This window comes from Cyprinus carpio, chromosome B6 (genome assembly GCF_018340385.1).
Source record: "Cyprinus carpio isolate SPL01 chromosome B6, ASM1834038v1, whole genome shotgun sequence".
NCBI classification, from domain to species: domain Eukaryota; kingdom Metazoa; phylum Chordata; class Actinopteri; order Cypriniformes; family Cyprinidae; genus Cyprinus; species Cyprinus carpio.
The window spans coordinates 27,109,828-27,133,736 of NC_056602.1; the positions used below are offsets into that span (position 1 = coordinate 27,109,828).

The 23,909-nt window shown below is 35.3% G+C and overlaps 1 protein-coding gene across 1 annotated transcript in view; it reads left to right on the forward strand.

Annotated features, from left to right (window-relative positions):
• Window positions 1-1,458: 1,458 nt before the first annotated feature.
• LOC109052264 (ubiquitin-like modifier-activating enzyme 1) overlaps window positions 1,459-23,909 on the forward strand; it is a 39,242-nt gene continuing 16,791 nt past the window's right edge. Inside the window, exons 1-22 of the mRNA XM_042726565.1 lie at window positions 1,459-1,750; window positions 2,123-2,169; window positions 2,994-3,162; window positions 3,382-3,516; window positions 3,623-3,729; window positions 3,818-3,908; window positions 4,586-4,718; window positions 4,839-4,936; window positions 5,104-5,265; window positions 5,580-5,744; window positions 5,854-5,976; window positions 6,085-6,102; window positions 7,062-7,280; window positions 10,868-11,033; window positions 11,162-11,358; window positions 11,836-11,900; window positions 12,481-12,676; window positions 14,612-14,686; window positions 15,405-15,603; window positions 15,706-15,797; window positions 19,467-19,559; window positions 19,884-20,075. Of these exons, the coding sequence (XP_042582499.1) occupies window positions 2,126-2,169; window positions 2,994-3,162; window positions 3,382-3,516; window positions 3,623-3,729; window positions 3,818-3,908; window positions 4,586-4,718; window positions 4,839-4,936; window positions 5,104-5,265; window positions 5,580-5,744; window positions 5,854-5,976; window positions 6,085-6,102; window positions 7,062-7,280; window positions 10,868-11,033; window positions 11,162-11,358; window positions 11,836-11,900; window positions 12,481-12,676; window positions 14,612-14,686; window positions 15,405-15,603; window positions 15,706-15,797; window positions 19,467-19,559; window positions 19,884-20,075 (2,739 nt within the window). The 5' untranslated portion in view covers window positions 1,459-1,750; window positions 2,123-2,125. The remainder of the gene's footprint in view (window positions 1,751-2,122; window positions 2,170-2,993; window positions 3,163-3,381; window positions 3,517-3,622; window positions 3,730-3,817; window positions 3,909-4,585; window positions 4,719-4,838; window positions 4,937-5,103; window positions 5,266-5,579; window positions 5,745-5,853; window positions 5,977-6,084; window positions 6,103-7,061; window positions 7,281-10,867; window positions 11,034-11,161; window positions 11,359-11,835; window positions 11,901-12,480; window positions 12,677-14,611; window positions 14,687-15,404; window positions 15,604-15,705; window positions 15,798-19,466; window positions 19,560-19,883; window positions 20,076-23,909) is intronic.

The window sequence follows — 23,909 nt, forward strand, 5'->3', positions numbered from 1 at the left end:
GATGTGTTGCACTGCGTGAGGCAAATGGTGGTCACACCAGATACTGACTGGTTTTCAGACCCCCCGGAACCTCAATACAGTAAAACTGCACATTTTATAGTGGCCTTTTATTGTGGCCAGCCTAAGGCACACCTGTGCAATAATCATGCTGTCTAATCAGCATCTTGATATGCCACACCTGTGAGAAAACAAGAGAGTCTTATTTTAGCTATAGCCTTTAAAAGTGTCAGCCAGGGTGTTAAGCTGCCAATCATTGTCCATCTGCACCAGCAACAATCTTATACCTAGAATGAAATTTCAGATTAAGAAAATGTTTGTCAAACTGGGTGTTCTTGCATGCTATGATTTTAAAATGTAACATTACCAGCACTTTGATGTCTTAATTATGACACAATTCCATATTATACAGAACGGTTGGCATAGGCAACCCTAGCTAGCCATCTCACAACTGAGTTTATGTCAATCAAGTCTCCAATCTGGAAGGCAGAATCAACACTGTTAAAAAATATAAAATGAGGCCATTCCCATTTAATTTTTATATTGGTTCATTAAAATAGAGGAAGAAGGACCTAACAGTATGTAAAGTCTAACTTTGAAAAATGAAACGAAACGAAAATGCTCAGCATACAAAGAGATGGATCTATGGTCGGATTCGGCACGTCGCAGACATTTAATTGAAAAAATGTTAAGTGGAGAAATAACCCTTGCAGTCCATTTGAGCCAGCACAATTAACCCAAAAATGTGTCTACAGAAATAACCCAGCACTTTTTAGAGTGTACTGTATTGTGATTATTATTTTTAATAAATAAATAAATCACACTGTAAATTCTTATTCTTTGTGGTTTAGCTTACAGTTATTTTTAATGCTAAGGTTTAGGCTACTTGCATTATTTTGTCACTTAATCAGTTCATTCATTTATGTTTATGTTTATTTTTTATTATTATGTAACTTGAGAATTTTAGAAAATATTTTTTATTATATATATTTTAGATCAGTAAAATATACAACAATGTTACTTTATTACTTGAGCAAGTTTAAGTGACTGAGACTCCGGTGAGACTTCTATGGTGAGTAAAACGTTTAATTGTTTAAATGATTTAAATAAATAAACATGCATTACTCTTTTGCATACTATTAGGATAATATATATATATATATATATATATATATATATATATATATATATATATATATATATATTGAAATCATAAACGATTGTAAATGGTTACTCCAGGTAAGCGCTGAAAAAATTAACAGGTGTCACATGACGGAAAATTATTAGACCATATTCATTATCAACGATTCTACAATTTTTTAGACCTGATAAACGACAGAGTGGAACTTTAACAACATTCCGGTTGAAAGATTGAGTGATCTTATCTGACCAATTTGAGACAAATTCCGGGTTGTTTGGTGATCAGTCACTGACGCGTATTCGGTTATTTCCGGCGTGGATTTGCAGCGCCATCGTGCGTTTTGTCTGGTTTTGTTTTCTGTGGTGATTTGCTCGTGCACAACTTAACCTACAGTGTGTTGACTTCACCCCAGGAATCTCAGCGTCCGGTGACAGAAGTTGTCGAAGATACAGCAAAAAATAAATAACTGGCTTTTCAATCACTCGATATGGCCGAGTGTGAGAGAGAGGCCCGAAAGTTACACAATAACAGAAACGAAAGTGAAACCCTTTCCTCTGAATCAGATCACTTTCTGTTCTGACAGAGGAACCAAACGCCAAACTCCACTGAAAGGTAAATGTCACTGAAAATATTGCGTGCTCTTTGACCATTTTTGTCAATAATAGCTAATTATACAGTTGCCATATTTATAAATTCGTCGCTTGTTGTTCGCTAATGTACAATATCCTTGAAAACTGTCAATGACTTTCATTATTTATACTTAGGTGTTGAACCGGTTATATTTAAAAGACCCACCACTGCAAAAAAGTACCATGTTAACATGCACCATATTAATAGTACGGTATTAAATGATTAAATGTAACATGTAAATAGCCTTCCATACATGAATATGGGAATCAGGAATTACCTTGCTATTAGCATCTGATACTATTGCTGTACTTCATTGTAAAGGACAGCACTGACAATGATTTGTCATTCTTACAGAAAATGGCTCAGGCTGATATTGACGAGGGATTATATTCTCGACAGCTGTAAGTGTACTGTCAAATATTCTTATCTGCTTTATTTATCTGCATCTTGGTTTCCTCTTAAACGTCTACCTATTTGTGCTTTCTATTTCTTGGAAATGTCATTGCCAGTAGTGTGTAAAGCATATGAGTATTAATACTTTCACTTCTCGTGATCATTTTTACTTCATTTACTTTAATTACCTGCTGTTCAAACCGAATGCAATCACTTGCATTACATTTCCAGTGGAGAAAAATCTGTGTTGCATTTATTACACTTTCATTTAGATATTAAAAGTATATATTTCACAGTTTTTCTTTTTTCCTTTGTAAATAAAAAAAATTAATACAATTAAAAATTGTTTATTGTTTCAGCTATAACTTTAATGTAAAATTATATTTTTCAGGTCGGGTTACTTAGTTTAAGGAATTCCAGTTATGTATTTCCTGTATGTTCCAAGTCAGCAATTCTGTATGAATAGTTACGCCCCACCTTGACTTCCTTGTATTTTTCACAGAAAAACCAAAGCAAAAGTAACTGGGGTTGTTTTTTTGTTTTTTTGCATAGCTGAAATAATTTGCATGCTATTTTGCATTTATATGAAAATATTCCATATGTTATTTAAATATGCAAAGTGCAAAGAATACATCGTGGTAGCATTGAGAGCATATTTGTAATATTCATGTATGCTTGTTTTAATTTAGATCAAATGTTCTATTTATTCTGTGACACAAAATATATCAACTGAAAATGGCAGCATTCACAGTTCAAATGTTTCAAATATGAAATCAGCAAGTATGGAAATGCATTGACTTTATGCATGGTGCAATTTTTCATCTCACAACAGGTACGTGATTGACCATGATGCAATGCGTCGCATGGGAAAGGCTGATGTCCTCATTGCTGGAATGCGAGGTCTTGGTGTGGAGATTGCCAAGAATGTGATCCTGGCAGGAGTTCGATCTGTCACCATTCAGGATGAGGGTGTGGTGCAGTGGAGAGATCTGTCCTCTCAGGTAATCGGTCCTATTAATGCAATTAAAACAATACTTCACCTAAATGAATATTCTGTTATCATTTATCAACCACAAATGATGATGTTGTGAAGATGGTCCGAGCTGCTCTTTTGAACGGTGAAATCTGCAGAAATATAAATGATTTATTCAGATGTTTTGATGGTGCTTTTACAAATAATAGTCATTTATGTGAAAATTTACTTGAAATTCTCTCTGTAGTTTTACCTCAAGGAAGCTGATCTGGGTCAGAACAGGGCTTTGTGCTCTGAGAAGCAGCTCTCTAGTCTGAATGTCTACGTTCGAGTGTCTGCCTGGACTAACAAACTCGATGAGGACTTCCTCAGTAAGTTCCAAGTGAGTTATAAAGCTGGACTCATATATATGTGCAATAAGTTTTAGTTAGAGTTTAGTTTTAACCCCTTTTCTTGCTTAGTCATATTTAACGTGTTTATCACAATAGGTGGTGGTGCTCACAAATTCACCTTTAGAAGAGCAGCTACATGTGGGAGCGTTTTGTCATTCGAACAATATAAAGTTTATTGTGGCTGACACCAGAGGGCTTTGTGGGTAGGCTGCATCACATGAATCAGCAAAATATGTGAAGCTGGTTAGAATAGTACTGGATCAGATTCTGATTTGTGTGTTTGGTTCACAGGCAGCTGTTTTGTGATTTTGGCGAATCATTTGAGGTCAGAGACACAAATGGAGAAACTCCAGTATCAGCCATGATCGCTCATATCAGCAAGGTGACACAGGACAAAAATCACATTTCCACTTTCAGTTTGGTTTTCTTAAAGGGATACCCACCCTCATGTGGTTTCAAATCTATAAGACCTTTAAGTAACTTTTTTTTAACATTTTGAAAAAAAAAAAAAGAAATCTGAGAGATTTCTGTTCCTCCATTGAATATCCATTCCAGCTAAACTAATCCATAAGAATCCAGAAAAAAAAATAGGAATCTGGCAAGCATTTTTGAGCTTCCATTTACCATATTTTAAATTTAAATGTGAATAAAAACCTAAATTAAGTCTGTTGATCATAAAGGGATTGTGCCTTTACAGGAGACTTGAATTAAACAGATTGATGTATATTATGTTTATTATTTCTTAATGAACTTCATGAAGCATCAAAGTGAATGGACATTCAATGGAGGGAAAGAAATCTTTCAGATTTCCTTAAAAATATCTTTATCTGTGAACTTCATCTAACATGAACAGAGTCGTATGGATTTGTAACATGACATAATTTGTTATTTTTAGCTCCTATGTGTAATTTTCTAGAGTTGCCAAATGGAATTGCAAACAAACAATGATTGTTTCAACCTTGCTACCATCCCTTATGAATCAGCATTTCTTAATTTCTAATACAATTCTTATTATCCTAAAATGAATTTGAGCTGAAAATGTGTTATTTTACATCATAGGACAATCCAGGCATAGTGACATGCACAGATGAGGAAAGCCACGAGTTCACCGATGGCATGTTTGTGAATTTCTCTGAGATTCAAGGCATGACTGAACTCAATAGTTATGGCCCCATTGAGATCAAAGTGAGAGGTAGGTGTCATATGATCAGATATATGGAAAACATTTAGAGCTGATCATTGATAGAGAAGGTCTAGAAAATGTCAATAGCAATGCAAATCAGTCAATAACAATATATTTGAATGTTTTTAGACAGCTACTCCTTCAGTATTTGTGACACTTCAAACTTTTCGGAGTATGTGAAGGGTGGAGTGGTAACTGAAGTGAAACAGTCTGAAATCCTCAGCTTTGTAAGTATCACCCATGATTAATTTATTCCATAGTGAGGATACTTGACTGCATAGTATGGAATAAATAATTATTTTAAGATGCTAGTATGTTTTTGGAATCTGGAAGTGTGTCGACGTACGGTATTTGAGCAAGGCACGCAATTGAGTTGATTTTTTAATTCTGGCAGAAACCTCTGAATGTGGCTCTGGATGAAGCGATCAGAGATCCTGGGCTTGTGGAGATGACAGACTATGGCAAGACACAAAGACACCTGTCTCTGCATCTGGCCTTCCAGGCCCTGCATAGATTCACTCAGAAATACAGCCGGGCACCCCATCCTAGATCTCAGGTCAGTCCAACAAAACTTTTATGCTAAATAAGGTTTTTAAAGTACGTCTATAAATATATTCAAAACCAGAAAAACTGGAAAACAGTTTAAAGCATTGTGTCAAACAAAAACAGACATAAATGTATTTTAACTACTGAAAACTACTGTATTTTGAATGAGAAAGGAACACTTAATACTACATCATAACAGTAGAATTAGAATTTATTGCACCTTAATAAGTGCATTGAATTTTCATTGTCAGATTCTTCAGCTCGTTTTACACCCATGTGTAGTAGTTCAGTAGTTCATCTCTGTGTTTTTGCTGCCCTCTATAGGCTGGTGCTGAAGAGCTGGTTGCTATCACAAAAGAGCTTTGCAAAGATGCAAAGTTTGATGAGCTTGATGAAGACGCGGTAAGGCAGTTATCTCTGGTTGCCAGCGGTGACCTGGCCCCTGTCAGTGCCTTCATTGGTGGTCTGGCTGCTCAGGAGGTGGTGAAGGTGAGCTTAATCATTTAACATTTTATTCTGGCAGCACCAGTTGAGTTTGAGACCATGGTTTATATATAAGCAATTTTTTTAATGACTACATTTGTATGAAATCTTTCAGGCGTGCAGTGGTAAATTCACTCCTCTCAGACAGTGGCTGTACTTTGATGCCCTGGAATGCCTACCTCAGGAGAACGACGGAGTCCTTTCTGAAGACGCCTGTGCTCCTGTGAGCTACAAGCCGGTTCATTCTTAGTATTTAGAAAATATGAAAGTCTTGTTTCTAATGAACATAATCAACTGAGCACTTTACGTACTCTACATGAAGTGATCTTCATCTTCTGTGCTGTAGAGAGACAGCCGATATGATGTGATGGTTTGTTTTTTTTGTTTTGATTTTTTTTTAAAGACTGAATGAAGAGAAATATTTTTTTTTTGGTGTGTTTATTTTTTTTGTTTAGCAGGTGGGTGAGGACATTACCCTGATTTGTGTTTCAGTAATCTCTGCTGGATCTTTTGATCTGTTATGGCGAGCAGTGAGCAGACCAGTGAGTCAATGGTGTCGAATGCACAGGAAATATTTAATGCACCAATGTTGAGCACTAAGGACATGTCAGTCAGAGTTTCTCATGTGAATCAACCAAATATTTCAGATTTTTGGGAGGGAGGGAGGACTTTGTGGTGTGCTACTTAATGTTGCTAAATTTTGTATTTCTTAATTTTAAAACAGTTTGCTCATGTAAGTTTTATTCTAATAAAGAAGACTTAATTTTGAGCATACACTGTTAAAATGTTTGGGGTCTTAAATTTGTTTTAACAAAATATTTGTATTTATTTATCAAGGATACATTAAAGTGTGTGTGTGTGTGTGTATTATATATATATATATATATATATATATATAAACTAATACATATATGACACATATAAGTATAAACATTTATAATGTTACAAACAATTTTTATATGAAACAAATGCTGTCCTTTTGCACTTTCCATTCGTCAAAGAATCCTGCGAAACGTAGCACTGTTTACCAAAAATATAAAGCGGCGCAACTGTTTACAAAATTTATAATGATAAGAAATGTTTCTTGAGCAGCAAATCAGCAAATTAGAATGATTTCTGAAGGATCATGTGACACTGAAGACTGGAGTAATGTTGCTGAAAATTCAGCTTACTAAATTTCATTTTAAAATGTATTACAATAGAAAACAGTTATTTTAAATTATAATAATATTTTTCATCAAATAATTGCAACCTTGGTGAGACTTCTTTTAAAAATATTTAAAAAATAAAAAAAAATATTCCAAACCCTGCGCCATCTCTCAGTCTCGGAGATTAATAATTGAATATTTATTAAATTCTCATCAAAATGTCTTTGTCTACGATCAGGTTGGAGCTGGAGCAATTGGTTGTGAGCTGCTGAAGAACTTTGCTCTGATTGGTCTGGGTGCGGGAGAGGGCGGGAACATCACGGTGACTGACATGGACTCTATTGAGCGATCAAATCTGAATCGACAGTTTCTTTTCCACTCTAAGGACATTGGGGTAAGATGAGTTGGCACAAAACAACAGCACTGAAGAGCTACAAAACTGACTTACTCTTCACAAAATGAAATGGTTACACTAAGATATCAGTGACTGTAGTCTAGAACAGAACCTGAAATCTGACTGAATGAGCCACATCCACTTCATGTTGTGCCTAATTTACCTCTCAACTGCGGGAAAATGTACTGCATTTACATTTATTAGGGCCCGAGCCAATGGGCGCAGGGCCCTATTGTTTTTCTAAGGATTATTCTTATTATTATTATTATTATTATTTTTTTTTTTTTTTTTTTTCCGGGGTTTTTTGGAGGCCTTAGCCATACTCAAAAACTCTTGAAAATTGGCACACACATTGGAACCTGCGGCCATCAGGACGCCGCAGAGGCTGGGACCCGGGCGTGGCACAGGGGCTCTACGGCGCCCCCTGGAACACAGTCAGAAATCTTGAACCATAGCTCACACATACTTGCATGTATTTATATGAAACTCTGTACACTTATAGATCTCACTGAGCCGAACAACTTTTGCGCTCTATATCATAGGCTCCGCCCAACAGGAAGTCAGCTATTCAGGGCTGTTTAAAAAAAGCATGCTCTGGAATTTGAAATACTCCTCTGAGGTTTTCCACCCGTTCTCTACGAAACTCGGTGAACATGATCTCAAGACATTGGGGATGAAAAATTGCCAGGGGATTTTTGATATCTCGAACGGTTTGTCCGTGGTGAGGCGTTGAAATTAGGGCAAAAAATGAGAAACAGGAAATGTCTAATAACATCCACATACACTACCTGAGTTTTATCAAACTTCATCGGATTGTTTGATGTATGATGCCGATCGCATAGATGTGACTATTAGGAGTCAAAGGTATAGCGCCACCAACTGGCAGCAGGAAGTGTGTCATTTTCAAAATTCTTTGAATTCAGCATCTTATTTTCACTCGATTTGCTTCAAACTTCATCAGAATAATGACAAAAACATGGCCGATGTAAATCTGTTGTGGGGATATTGATATCTAATATAGTGTTGCCGTGGCAACGTGTCAATCTTGAATATTCTGTTATGGTGATTTTGAGGCAGATAATATGCTCAGAATTACACAAAACTCCAAACACATATCAGTATTAATGATAGCTAGACATTGGCAAAAGCACATGAAAGGGCGTGGAGGAGGCACTCTATAGCGCCACCTTTTGTCAAAAGTGCGGGGGTTAGTTTTAGCTATATAAACACCAAACTTGGTACATATATTGTTCTTATCAAGACGGACAACTTTCTAATTTACAGTCATCAGCTGCGACCTACAGGAAGTCGGCTATTTTGGTTTAAATGTTTGTTCTTATCAAGACGGACAGGTTGTGAATTAATGCATACTCCGCAGAGGAGAATTACACTATACACACCAAACTTTGTCTACATGATGCCAATATACTGAAGATGTTAAATTGCGAACGGTTTTAGGATACCTTGAACGGTGTGGCCATAGCGATTTTATTAAAGTAACATTAAAAAATGCAACAGTTATTTTCCTATATCTTTTGAATTCTTTATTCTAACCCTTCATAATTTTTTACACATGTAGTAGAAGTCATTCTTAGAAAAACACAGTAATTTTCATAAATTTATCATGTTCAGGAGCCAGCATAAAATTTTAAAACTATCATAACTTCTGGATCTAGCATGCATTTTTACTACCAGTGATGGCCACCAGATGGAGCTATAGGATTACTTTTAAATAATTATGGTAGAAACGCGTATAGAGCATTTAAATAATTTATACAAAACTTTCAAAGAATAATAATATGTATTTTAAAAAGTTAATGAATTTTACTGGTAATATAGTTTTATATAATCATTTCACAAATGTTTATAGATCATTAAAAGTATTTTTTTAAATGGTTATAGATCATGAAAAGTTTTACAAGAATTTTATGTATATTCTTTGTGTGTGTGTGTGTGTGTGTTAGAGAGAGAGAGAGACTCACATTATTAAATGCTAGGGCTGGGCGATATGACGATTTAAATCGGATGGACGAAATTAAAAGTCTATCGATTCATGTTGTGCTCTATCGTTTATTTTGTGGTGCCGCAAAATACATTGTTTACGGCAATGCGTTTTCATTATTTGAATGACGGCAGTCACATGCATTACACGTGTATGCAGACAGACGCGTGAATAACAGCATGCGCGCGCTCACGTCACGTTGCTGTGCGCGTGGTCATGGTTTTTAAGCAGTGCAGTTTGACCCCTTAACAGTATACCCCCATTTTTGGCATAGAGACAGAAATGACATACCCAAAATAAAAAGGTTTCTGCTCATGAGTCTTTCTGACTAGATACATAATCAACATATGTTCACAAAGCTGACACTTCAAAGTTTACTGTTCAAGAATCAGAATTACTTAGAATTACTCAGTTATGATAATAAAGATATATAAGCTCAAACATAAAAACAAAAATATTATTATTTTTTTTTTTAAATGTATCAACTACTGATTTTAGGCCGTTGAAACACAAAAACAGAGCTATTGCGCGCGCTGTCTCTGTTTCTGTGTGAGAGGAGTGCGTGAGCTGCGCATCAGCTGCTAATAGAGCTCGTGAGCATTTTTGTCGCTTTATTGGCTTTGAACGATTGCATAAACACTTATATGCGTCCATATGCAAGTATCCTCATAAACACAGTCATTTAGGTTTTTAAATTATTGTAAACAGTTGCGAGAGAAAGCGCATATGTAACAGTATATTGGATCCGGACTTCGGTCTTAAAGGGGAAGCTGTCCAATATTCGTCCTGTCTGCCATTCATGAAAATCTCTCACTGCTCTTGACTAAATCACTTTTGTAACTAGAATAAGAAGAAAATAAATAAACAAATAATGCTAATTTGCTATTTGACTGATAAATGAATTAGTCTTCACTGTCTACGGTTATGTACATCTATCTATCTATCTATCTATCTATCTATATATATGTATGTGTGTGTATATATATATATATATATATATATAGATATAGATATAGATATAGATAGATAGATAGATAGATGTACATAACGTAGACAGTGAAGACTAATTCACTTATCATATTGTGATATAAGATTTTGGTCATATTGCCCACCCCTAGACAATTATTGTTTATTTAAATTAATTATATAACTGAAACCTTATTGAAAGTGTTACTCACGTTTTATATGTTGTGTTGTGTGTGTGTCTCTTGATGGTTCGGGTTAACCCTTTCATTGCTGTATCCCTTAAATCCAAACTGCTAAAGTAAGTGTGCCCAGTCCTGTTCCTGGTGATCGACTGTCCTGCAAAATTCAGCTCCATCTCTAATCAGTCACACCTACCTTTAATTTTCAAGCAATCCTGAAGACCTTAATTAGTTGCTTTAGGTGTATTTGATTAGGGTTGGAGCTAAACTTTGCAGCAAAGTCGATTGCCATTAACAGGGTTGGACACCCCTGTGCTAGACGGTTACTGTGTATGTGCTCGCTGGGCACACTTTGACTGATGCCACCGGGGTGGCGTTTGCGCTGACAGCTCGGGCCCGCCATCGCTGCTTGCAGCTATATTTCTTTCTGTGTTTCTCAGAGACTGAAGTCTGAGGTGGCGGCAGAGTCTGTTAAAGAAATGAACCCTTACATGAACATCACCGCTCACCAGAATCGTGTGTGTCCTGAGACAGAGGAGGTCTACACACATTCATTTTACAGCAACCTTGATGGTGTGGCAGCCGCGCTGGATAATGTGGATGCACGTGAGTTTAAACTTTGCATGGTTTTATGATGCACCAACAGTGTTTGCCATCCAAGTTTGTCATCTCACCTAAAAAGACAATGCAGACTTGTAAATATGTGTCTAACATTTTTTCCCCCTATGCATTAGGAGTCTATCTCGATCAATGCTGTGTGCGAAACAAAAAGCCTATGCTGGAGGGAGGAACCCTGGGTAGTAAAGGCCACACTTTGGTGGTGGTACCACATCTGACTGAATCATACGGACCCTCCACATCTGGAGGACAGAAAGCCATTCCTATCTGCACACTCAAGAACTTCCCTCACCGTATAGAGCACACGCTACAGGTCAGAAGCAATTTGTAAACGTAGAAAGATTACTTGATTGTAAATGTATCATTTTTTCAATTTAGTAGCCGTTTAAGAAGCCATTTCAGTTTCTCTCATTTTGTGATATGAAACACCTCTATTTTGATGAAAATAAACCTGTGTTATTTCAAATGTCGATTGAAGGCGTAATTACACCAATAATGATAACTATAGAGATAACTGGAACAGTAGCTACTGTGTATTTGCGTCCACACCAAAAGACAATCCAATCCTGTTTATTTTAAATGTGTACTGCTGTATTGTCATCTCTGACTTTAAATTATAGTAAATAAATAAACAGCATTATATATTAGAGACAGTGACAACCATAAGCGACAAACATAAAAGACAGTGACAACACAGTGACAATTTTAATGCAGAAATTGCTTTTCTACCATACATGGAGCTATGACTGTACTGTATGTGATTCACAAATCAGTTGTTTGTCATTTTCAGTGGGCCAGAGACCAGTTTGAGGGACTTTTCAAACAAACGGCAGAGAATGTGAACAACTTTCTCAGGTATAGATGAATACAATTTAACTAACTAATAGTCTATAAGAGAAACTGTGTGGAGGAAATATAGGGTGAAGGGGCTCTGCTGTTATCAGCAGATGCAGATATCGAGATTCTGTTTCAATGTTATGCTCCTTCAAGTATACAGGCTCAGCTATTCATTATTAGTTCAACCCCAGGTTTCCTCCTGGTCTTCCTGCCGCAAGTTCAGCTGTTGTCAGATCACTTTTCCATCTGAAATTAAGGATGTTTATAGAGAGGCGAGTGCGCAGGAAGTTGAGGTGCTGTGTGCTGTAGGCAGATACCGCAAAGGGAAGGCAGCAGCATGACTGCCTTAATTTTAACTACTTCCTCTTGGCTGTCGGCAAATTGCAGCCTGTGAATGAAGGCAAGGATGGAATCTACCCAACTCAACAGCTTTCGTTGGTTAAAAACTGGAAGTGTTTTAATGGTTTAAGTTTTGGTTAATGATCATTTTGGTGCCATATCAAATTTAGCCTAAACAACTGATGTTAAAAAAAATAAAATAACGAAAACTACTCCTATAACTGATATACTGCTCTACCTGTTTTCTCCATCTCTGCAGTGACCCAACATTTGTTGATCGCACAGTCGCGCGTGGGGATGTGGAGGCTGTGGAAATACTGGAGGGTGTCTATAGGATTCTGGGTGAGGAATGGCCTCAGAACTGGGCTGACTGTGTCAGCTGGGCCCGCAGACAGTGGGAAACGCTCTACAACAATCAGATTAAACAACTGCTACACTGCTTTCCTCGTGACCAGGTAACACAGAGACCAGTGTACACACCAGTTACAGTATGCAACCTAGAGGGAATTGTCACTGTAATAGCGTAAATTTCATATCCTCTCCCAAAATCAAATTTTTTATAAAACCTATTTGAAGAACCATTGTGATTTTTCCATTGTGACATAATTTTTATTATAACAGAGTTATTTTATTCTCTAAAATTATCATTACCAGACAGCCTTAAGAAAATATATATATATATATAGATTAGATTTTTTTTTTTTAATTATAGATTTTTATTACAAAAAAGGTGTGAAACATTCCTGTCATTCCTAATGGTCTTCAAGCAAATTTTTATTTTATTTTTTTATTTTAGAGTTTGAAATTCGTCCCATATATGTTTTGACAGCTTTCATGAGATTCACCCAAAAACTGTACAGTAAAATGATTTGGATAATAAAATGACCTGCTAAAAGATTACTTAAAGGCCTACTAGTCTTTTAATAATTTGTCAAATAAGACATTGTTTTTGGGTTGATTGAGTTAGTTTCACTTTGCACCAGCAGGTGGCACTGTTGTCTATAACAACAGTGGGCCCTGAACCACAGTGAGAGGTCAGTAAAGGTTTAAATGGCATGATAAAGTTTTAATTAAATTATATAAATTAACAAAAGTCTTTATCATGAGAATGGCAGCATGTTGCAATATTTTTTTCTAAATATGAGATTCTAATTTAGTCTTATTGACGGAGTAAAAGTTCAATTGATCTTTTTTTTACTGGGAGTCTGTGCGTCTATGATTATGCAAAGTACGAATGTGGAGAGATGTCTAATCCATAGCATCAGTGCCTGCACACTGAGATAAACATGCGTCCAGAGGAAGGGTGATACAGACAAGAAGACAGAGTTTTGAAACTCTGATGTCCTTTATCTTGCATGTCCAGATATAACCATTGCAAAACCAGAAGTTGCAGATTTGAAATGGGAATGTAGACCACAGTTCAGTTTGAGGGTTTATGCATGATCCATTTTGCATGAATGTACTAAAAAATAATAAATCATGCAGTTCCCCTGAGGTTTGGTTGAGCTTGACATAACAGTTTCTCATTCTCACTTGGACGCCTTTCCTTGAGTGCAGAAAGACGGCTGTAAAGATGAACACACACACAATTCTTTCTGTTAAACCAGTGGAATACGCTTTGTTACTGATCTTTTGGTCTGTCTTTGCTCTTTTGAACAGCACCTTCTGTTTTTTGTTAAAAGACTAATTATATTGAACACACACACACACACACACACACACACACACACTTTAAACTCATTATTCTGTCTGTCTGAGCAAAAGGCTTGGAGACACGGGCTTTATGGTGACCAATCACGTCCACTTCACAGCAGCATGTGACGAGTGTCTGCAGGGCTTCCATTTGGCCCACAACACATGTAGACGTCTTTCATTCTTGCTTACTGGAGCCAACTATATAGCATCTTTAACAATATTTTTATATTTTAAAATAAACAACGATTATAACAATAATATTTTCAATTTTAAACATAGACAAGCCTATAATTATAATAATAATACAAAAGAAAAGAAAATAATACATTTATTAAATAAAAAATGTATAAAAAATATTAATAAAACAATAATATAAAAAGTATATATATTTAAAATGTAATTGAGACTTATGTACACATGCAATAAATATAAGAGCAAAACTATAAAGCATCTTCAACAATTAATTTGTATATTAAAACAGTATTTATTAAAACATTTTAAAAAGGACAAACATCTAATAAGTAAAATCGAAGAAAAAAAATTATATTGATGTAATTGATTTAACATACACATATAATATGTACATTTTACATATAAAATAAACAGTAAAATAAATATTATATTACAAACATTAAAAGAAAATTTTATTTTTAACCCATTTTTTCTCATCTCCTTTTCACTCTGGTCCTCACTAGGTAACAAGCTCTGGACTTCCGTTCTGGATGGGCGCAAAGAGATGTCCAGATCCTTTGACCTTTGACACCAACAATGTAAGTTTTACTCAGTAAATACCCACACACAGCCCTTGGGATCTCCAGTCATCCCCTGCAGACAGCATTGTCTACGTTTAGATGACTCACAGTTTCTCTCCTGTTGTGAGTAAGATAGTATCTGATATCAGTGATCACCTGTGATTAACAAAGCAAGGTGAAAACATCTTAAACCCCCGACTTCTCTCACAGACACACTCACACTGGTAAACACACAGTGCCACATTAGCAAACAAGTCATGCTTTTCAAAGAAACCCTTTCAGACACATGTATAAACAGGAAAAAAAATCAAGAAAAACACTTAAATATTTTAATTAGACGTCTCTTGATATGCAAATGATTCCATTCTATAACCATTATTCTGTTTTATGGCCCATTGTTTCCATTATCTTGATTCTCTACACATGTTATCAGCATTTGGTAAGATTTGTGTTCCCCTATAGGAATTCCTTTTAACTCATAAGAGTCTGTTTGAATTCTGTGGTTTCAAAGGTTGCCCATTTTGGGAAGTGCTGTTTTTTTTTACACACTTTCCTTTCATCATTTCCTGTTAACCACTGGAGTTCTGTTTCTCTGAATGTGTGTTTGTGATCCATGGCAAGTTTTTCCACACTTCAGCTCAAAATCAAACACAAACTCACAGTTTTGCCTTTGTTCTGCCAGCTACAATAGAAGTATTTTGGTTTGAAATTATTACTGTTTGCTTTTGTTTTATAGACCACCCATATGGACTTCATTGTGGCAGCGGCCAATTTATACGGGCAGATCTATGGGATCACAGGCTCAAGAAATCGCGCCGATATTCAGAGCATTCTGCAGGGAGTAAAAGTGCCCGAGTTCACACCTAAATCTAGTGTAAAGATAGCAGTGACCGACCAGGAGCTGAAAGAGGAAAACGAGGAGAGAAAAGAAGAAGGTGAAAATTTATGCTTAATATAAATAAACGCAATAAAATTAAGTGTGTAAAGAATGTTAAACATCAAATATCTCTGCTAATATCCTTCACTGCATCTCTTAGACAAAGTCAAGCTGGAGATGTTAAAGGAGAAGCTGTCCAAACTCCAGCTGAAGGACCAAAGCTTCCGGATGCATCCACAGGAGTTTGAGAAGGTACCATGTTTTTGTCAAGTCAAGTTTTATTTGTATAGCATTTTCGCAATGCATATTGTTTTGTGATGCCTTGATGAAACTTTAATTCTTTGTATCATTTGTATTAAAGAAATAGTTGATGCAAGAATGACCCAAAGTGTACTCACCCTCAGGCCATCCAAGATACAGTATAGATGAGTTTGTTTCTTTATCAGAGCAGATTTGTAGCATTTTATCACTTGCTTACCAATGGATCCTCTGCAGTGAATGGGTGCCGTCAGTCCAAACAACTGATAAACGCATCACAATACTCCACAGGTAATCCACACAACTCCAGTCCATCAATTAACATCTTGTGAAGTAAAAAACCTTCCATAATCCATAATAACAATTCCTCCAGTGAAAAAGTCCATCCCCTGTTGTCCTCTTACATCAAAATCCACCAAATAACTGTAGCAGTTGTTTAGAACTGATTTGGATTGTTTTTGCGTGAAAACTCTTTTGGACTTGATTGATTTGTGCATATTTCTCTCCTGATACAAATGCGACAACTTTTTTACTGGAGGAAGTAATATTATGAATAGAGGTTGGAAACATCTTGCTGCATTTGTCTTTGCTTCACGAGATGTTAATTGATGGATTGGAGTGTGTTATGATTACTTGTGATGTTTTATCTCATTCTGACAGCATTCATTCACTGCAGAGGAAAATAAATTGTGTTTTTGTTATTTTGCCAAACATTAAATTGCATTTTATAGAAAAAAAAGCAGCCTAGACATTCTGTAAAACATTTTTGACTTTACACTTACTAAAGAAAAGAATATAGGTTTGGAAGGACTTGAGGATGAAATGGGTATGATTTTCATTTTTGTGTCAATCATTCCTTTAGCAGCTGTAAACATAAAATTGGTCTGAAAAGTTAGTGTTAACTTTGGCATCCCCAGTAAATACACACATTTGGTATGTGCAGTGAGCCTGTCAGACATGTTGGCGTCCACTCTCAGGTAGGAGGTCTCATTCAACCACAAAATTGGCCCTAAAACAGCCAACCCCGACTGGAGTTTTCATCGACCCTTAACCAGCTCCATCCATTACAGACCAGAGAAAACAGTCATCCTTTCTGTTGAGGCAGATCTTCTTCACAGAACCTCACCGCTGTGACATGCTTCTCAGAAAGAGAGCGTCCAATGCACAGACAGGTCTTATGAAAAAACTTTGGATGCACGCTGGTTTAGTCAGTGATTGCTTTGTCGTTTGTCGTGACTGCATGACACATGTGCTTCCACACACATACATGGAGACTGAATGGGCAGCAGTCTCTGAACAACATCTCAGTTGTGTTTTCTGTTGAGAAGAGGATTAGTCTCAGTCTGTGTGTTTCTCTTCATAGATGTCTTTGATTTTCACAGTCTCTTCAGTCTTTAAGTCTGACCTGGACTATTATTTCTCTGTTTCTCTTTCTCTGGTTGCTTCTGTCTTTAGTCTTGTTTTCCCTGAAGATGAAAGCATTCTGGTATCTTTCTGGGAATGTTCATATGGCAACAGTTAGACAAAGGTTTCTGTTTATAAATATACTGCAGGGTCCACAAGTCTCGAACCGCATGAAAAATCTGGGATTTTCTTTTATTTAAACCTGAAAATAAACGAAGAGTTAAGATTTTGACCATTTTAAAACAATGATTAGTTATGATGAAGAATAAATATTACATTGAAGCTCAAAACAGTGTTATTTTAGTATCATTAATTTCCTATTAAAGTAATTAATATTTGAATTTTAATATTTTAGTTTTTGAATTAGTTGTTTCCATTAATTTGAGTTAGTTTTGGTAATTTTGTTTTATTTTTATTAGCTATTTGTTGTTATAGTTTAAATATGTCTATATAGTTTTCATCAATTTTATTTTTTTATTTTTAGTGTAGCACTTAGTTTTAGATTAGTACTTTAGTTAAACTAACTGAAATTGGCTTGGAAACAAGCTTTTTCATATAAAAAGCGTTTGTCTATATGAACAAGATTCAAGATTCAGTGACCTCCCGATCTCAATTCGAACAGCTTGTCTTTACTCATTTTCAAAAAACATCTAAAGACTCATCTTTTTCGCCTGCACTTAACAAACTAATACTAGTACTTACCTTTTCTTTTTCTTGTCTATCATATTCATAAAAAAAAAAAAATAAAATAAAAAAAAACCCTGGCTACGTGTTCTGTACTAGACTAACTGAGACTTGTCATGGCACTTGTATACCGTTGTTGTTCTCTTGTTGATCTGATTGCTTCTATTGTTCTCATTTGTAAGTCGCTTTGGATAAAAGCGTCTGCTAAATGATTAAATGTAAATGTAAATAACAAATTTTTTTTTTTTTTATGGTTTTAGTTTTAGTTAACAATAATAACCCTGGCACAAGATGCTTTTTTTAGGCTGATAATATAATTTTTAATGCAAGAATTCTATTAAAATAAAAAAATGTATATTTCTGTAGTGGTCTGAGACTTTCGGGCCCCACTGTTTGTATCATATGTCCGTATGCATGTGCAAGTGTGTGTGTGCACTTTAAGCAATGACGCATTTTTTGCCAGATCAGATGTTTTGTTTTTCCAGTGGAATGTGCGTTTGGGGGATTCTGGTGGCATCAGGTTGCCAAATTATATACTACGCTCAAACACCCCCGCAGTTGCCCCCAACACACCCAGTACTTGACAGTCTTTGTAGTGCTGCTGTGCCTGGGGCATAAGAAGAGTGCCAAAACCTCAAAACCAGGGTATCCTAGCATTCCTACAAGATCTAATATCACACCAAACTTCTTGAGTTGCGATTATGCTTAATGGCCTGTTTGATATTTAATTGTAATATCTTTGAAAAGATCACTAAGTTTATAATGATATGATTTGCAAACTAGTTGAATCTGGAGCAGTTGCGGTCTTGTGTGACATCTTGTGCAGTATCACTGAAACATTACATTCAAATAAAATAGGAAGCTATCAAAGTTTAAATATGATGCGGTATGACATCTTTGTCTAGTACCTGTTGTTCCAAAATGCGCAAACATATCTGTGGCTACATTTTGTTCCTGTTTTTAAATTCTTCTTGTTTTTTATACAAGACTAAATATAGCAATACCTCAGACACAACAGGTCTTTTTTTTCCGTTGTATTTGCCCTGTGGTAATGAACGAACAGATTGTTGTTAGGTAAAGATCTGCTGATGGGCAAATCAAAAGGTGTTTTCCATAGTTCAAAAGAAGTAAAGGACAACATTAAATGATGCAGCTTGTTTCAGACTGTTCTATTAATGCACAAAAATATATTTTAAAGCTGTGTTTTTGTCTCGTTTTCCACTAAACATCTAAACATCCTAAAATACTATTTAATATTAAATTAATGTATAGTAAATATTAAGTAGTTACAATTTACATGAAGCAAAATGGCAGATGATATTAAGACTTTTTAAGACAAAATTAAGACAAATGTTTTCTTCATGTTTTAAGCATAAATATCACAGAATTATAAGTTGCATTAAAAAAAATGCATAATAAAAAGTACAGTGGCCAATAATGTTAGTCTGATGCATGTTTTTATAGCCAACCAGGAATGAATGGAAAAATATTCTGTGCAAACCCCTCCTTGTGTGTCAATTTTTGTAATAATGCAGTTGTTTTTACCAAATGCTTTTTTTTATTCTTGTGTTCCAGGATGATGACAGTAATTTCCACATGGACTACATAGTCGCAACATCCAACCTGAGGGCAGAGAACTACAATATACCAACAGCCGACCGCCACAAAGTGAATGACTATTGTCTTTTTCAAACAACTCTGCTGTGCTTTTGTTTGTGAGACAAGCTCTGAAATGATCAACATTCCCCACCGGGGGTTTGTGTCCTCAGTTCCTATACATATACAGTACACCCTGAGGAAAGACATTTTGATTATACAGTACTACACCATAGAGTTCCATTCCATATGCTATTTTTTTGCTTGTACTACTTTCCATTAATTGTTTGCATGACTAGTTTGCTTCCAAGCGGATGCTTTTGAAATTCACAAACAGTGTACAGTGTGTACTGATGTGCATATTTATGTAAATAATATCCCTTTTCTCATCTGCAGAGCAAGTTAATTGCTGGCCGTATCATTCCAGCAATCGCCACAACAACAGCTGCGATCGCCGGTCTGATGTGTTTGGAGCTCTATAAACTTGTCCAGGGTCACCAGAAAATCACATCCTACCGCAACGCATATATAAACCTGGCCACCCAATACTTTGTCCTCTCACAGCCTTGTGTGGCCCCGACATACACAGTAAGTGATGAAGCTACTCACTTATCACCATCTAATATGCTGTTGCCTGAATGAGTGTGTTGGCCTTTTTCTACCTATATTCATTAGATTTTGTTCTATGTGCATTTAGTATAAGGAGCTCTTAGCTGTTGAATACAGCATATCATAATGGTTGTATGTATTTATTGACTGTAGGTCTGCAGTGTCCTTTTTTCTAACATAATGTATTAAAGCACTAATCTGTGACTCCAATACAGTAATTTTACAATGATTAAGAGGGGTTGTTAGTCTATGTGGATTGGCCAAAATATAACTATAGTAAAATCACAGTAATGCATGCTTTCAAGTAGCTTAATTGCATTTATAAAACAGCGTAATTATGTTTATTTATTTATATTATTATTATTTTATTATTATATTGGCTACATCTATTTATTTTAGCAACAACAACAATAGTAAGGATAATAATAGTTATATAGTTAATAAAATATTAAAAATGAAAATAAAGTGTTAATATTTCTTTAATTATAATATAAAAACTACTAAAAAAAAGTATTTTATATTAAGATCTCAATAAATTTGTTCATATTAATTATCAGATTTATCTGTTTTATTATAACATCTTTTCACATGTATTCTGAAAAATCGGTGTTAAAATGCAATGTAAAAACAGTTCTTTCAGAATTTTTTTTTTATTTCCCAATTAATACAAAGAATTTGCATTGAATTAAACAAAATTTTTAAGTAGAAAGACATTCTTGTGAAATGTTCTCAAGTAATCTTCGTTTTATTTACAACTTCATAAAAATTAACAATGCTTATGGTATTTATTCAAAAAAATTGTTTTATACACTTATGGAAGACTAATATGTTGTTTGTTAGAGTAAAATCATCTCTTGTGCAGTGAAGTAAAGGTGATTTTTACTGTGGTTGAGGGCTGAGGGTGATGAGTAGGGAGTGATGGCTGGGGTGAAAGGCTACAGCATCAGTCTTCTGTCTGGGTCTGGATCACTACCGGATTTGGTGAAATAATGTTCAACCTCAGGGGCTTAAACCACTTAGTAACTGTACACTCACCCCCGCAGACCCTCACCTGCCAACCTGGTGCATTTGCTCAGTTTAGGGGACTTCCACTTTCAAAGGGAACATGTTCAGATTTATACATCTGTGTGTGTGTGTGTGTGTGTGTGTGTGTGTGTGTGTGTGTGTGTGTGTGTGTGTGTGTGTGTGTGTGTGTGTGTATAAAGCAGTAAACCCTCAAAATAAGTGCATGCAAAATCTGGAGTTTAAATTTAAGCTGGTGTGCTTTGGGTTTATAGCAACCGCTAGAAACTAAAAACAACTGAATGGTCCAAGATTTGTGCAGATAGACTTAACAGATGACGTAATGCAAACCCCAGACATGGCCGTCCACACATGGGGGAGTGTTGTTTCTACCAACATGTGCAGGGTCAGAGTTGAGGGTAATTCTCACCCAAGGGGACAGGCGTTGAGCTGGGCTTTGAAACACACAAGCTCATGTTACTTGTGTGATGTGACCATTTTCTGGAGTGTCCACACTGCTCCTTTCTCAAAATGCTCAACACACACACACACACACACACACACACACACACACACACACACACACACACACACACACACACACACACACACTGTTTTGGTTACAAGAACATTCATTGGCCCTAAGAAATATTTAGACATGAAAGCCACACAAATGTAAGAATATCTTAGAATTAAATAATTGGACAAGTTTTTTGCAAACATCATTATGTCTTCTCAATGACTTTTGATCATTTTGCTGATTTTTAGTGGATGTGTGTAGTCCGTTCTCCTCAAATTCAGACAGGTGTCCTTGCAGAGGGACCTCAGGTGTGGTTCATCACATAAACTGTCAACATGTTCCACTAACTTCAACGAAGTGTCACAATATTTTTGTATGCATTTTGAATAGTATATCAATTGATTTATCATTGAAATTCTATCAAACATCTTCATGTGATGCACTACTGTTCAAACAAGTTTTTGAAAGAAGTCTCCTAGACTCACCAAGGATGCATTTATTGTAATAAAAGCACAGGAATAATATTTTTGTATTTTAAATAACTGTTGTCTATTTGACAATAAGACAAACATTTCTTTATCAGTGTCGAAAACAGTTGTGCATGTGCTGTCTTTCCTGTTGTTTAAATGTTTTAAAACATTTCAGGATTACTGTGTAGAAAGGTTTTGTGTCTAGAAGCTTAAACTTCCAGCTTTTTTCCCCCTTTATCTCTCCTTTCACTTTTCCCATCCCTTTTGTTTTGTTTGCATACCTTTTTTATATGACTGGCACAGTGTTCACTAGTCTTTTCCAAGTACAGGATGTGCGGAAAAGTTTCCACACATGGGACTAGTTAAGGTTGAGCTTGAACATGCTTTATTTTGTGATACTGTTTGAATGCAGTCACATGGCGGAAAACAAATCGAGTCAATTAGTTAACCCTTATGTACTGTTCCTGGTCAGTTTGACCCGATTTGATTTTTGAGGTGTCAGTAATATCAGTCAATTTATGTTTTTTTTTTTTTTTTTTTTTTTTTTTTTTTTGACGTTTTGTGACTTTTTCTCATTTAGGGTCATGAACATACATGCAGAGTTTCAACACGCTGATGTGTTTTGACATGAATAAAAAAAAAATTTGTTACGTTCGTGCTGTTCCCGGGTTCAATTTGTCTCGCCTATTTTAGCTAAGCTAAGCCAACTCTACAGAACCAAAATAATAACATTTATTGGTTCGATTTTTTTACTATCCTATGAAGCTAAAAAGATGCTTTCCCCACTTATTTCAATGCAGAAAAATATTTTGTCAGCTACAAATGCTAAAAATTAGATATCTTTTGTTATTTCAGTCTATCTGAAATGCTATTTAACCCATGTTGTTTTTGTTGAAATTTTGTGATTTTTACTCATTTAGGGTAATGAACATGCATACACAGTTTCAATACGCTGCTATGAAATTTTTATAAATTTGCGATGTTCACGGGTCAATTTGACCCGGATAGGCAGCCATTCAAAAGCAACTGTACAGACCCAAAATAACAACAAATTCTTTTTTATATCAGAGCTCCTTAACTCTACTCCTGAAGTGCCTCCTAGTGCCAGCATCTTGATGAGTTTAACAACTTTTTAATTTCAAATTCCATTAAAGTTTGTCAAAATAAAACTGTTTAGCCTTTTAACTGTAAGTCCCACTTTTTGAGTGTAGACATAAAAAGGACTTTTCCAGCTAAAATTGTTATAAATCTTCAATACTTTGGAGCACAGACTAAAGTTTGGTATCTTTTTAAAGGTGAAAAATCACAGATTATTGTAGAAGTTTTTGTTTGAAGAAAAAACAGTTATAAAAGTAAATTTGTAAAAAGTTATAGAAGTTTAAATTTATGAAAATGTAATATATATATATATATATATATATATATATATATATATATATATATGTATAATATATATATTTTACATAAACATGTATAATTTATTTTTACATGTTTACTTCCAAATCTTCAAGAATATCAAAGCCGATCATCTGCACAAGTTTTGTGCCAATTTTTAGGTTGATATCTCAAGAAATTAAGTTTTAAGTAAGATTTTGTGGATGCACAACTTTTCCACTAGATGATATACAGGGACTTTTGATTTCCATTTATTGTTTAAATGTTCTGAACCATATATTTCCATAATCTTCAAAATATTTATGTAGTAGACATCCTATTCAGAAATAGTTTGGGCAGCAAATTTAATATTTTATTTGAATTCAATCTCTAAAATACATAAAAATATGGAATGAGAGCTGTGTTTGGCACCATATCACAAATAGA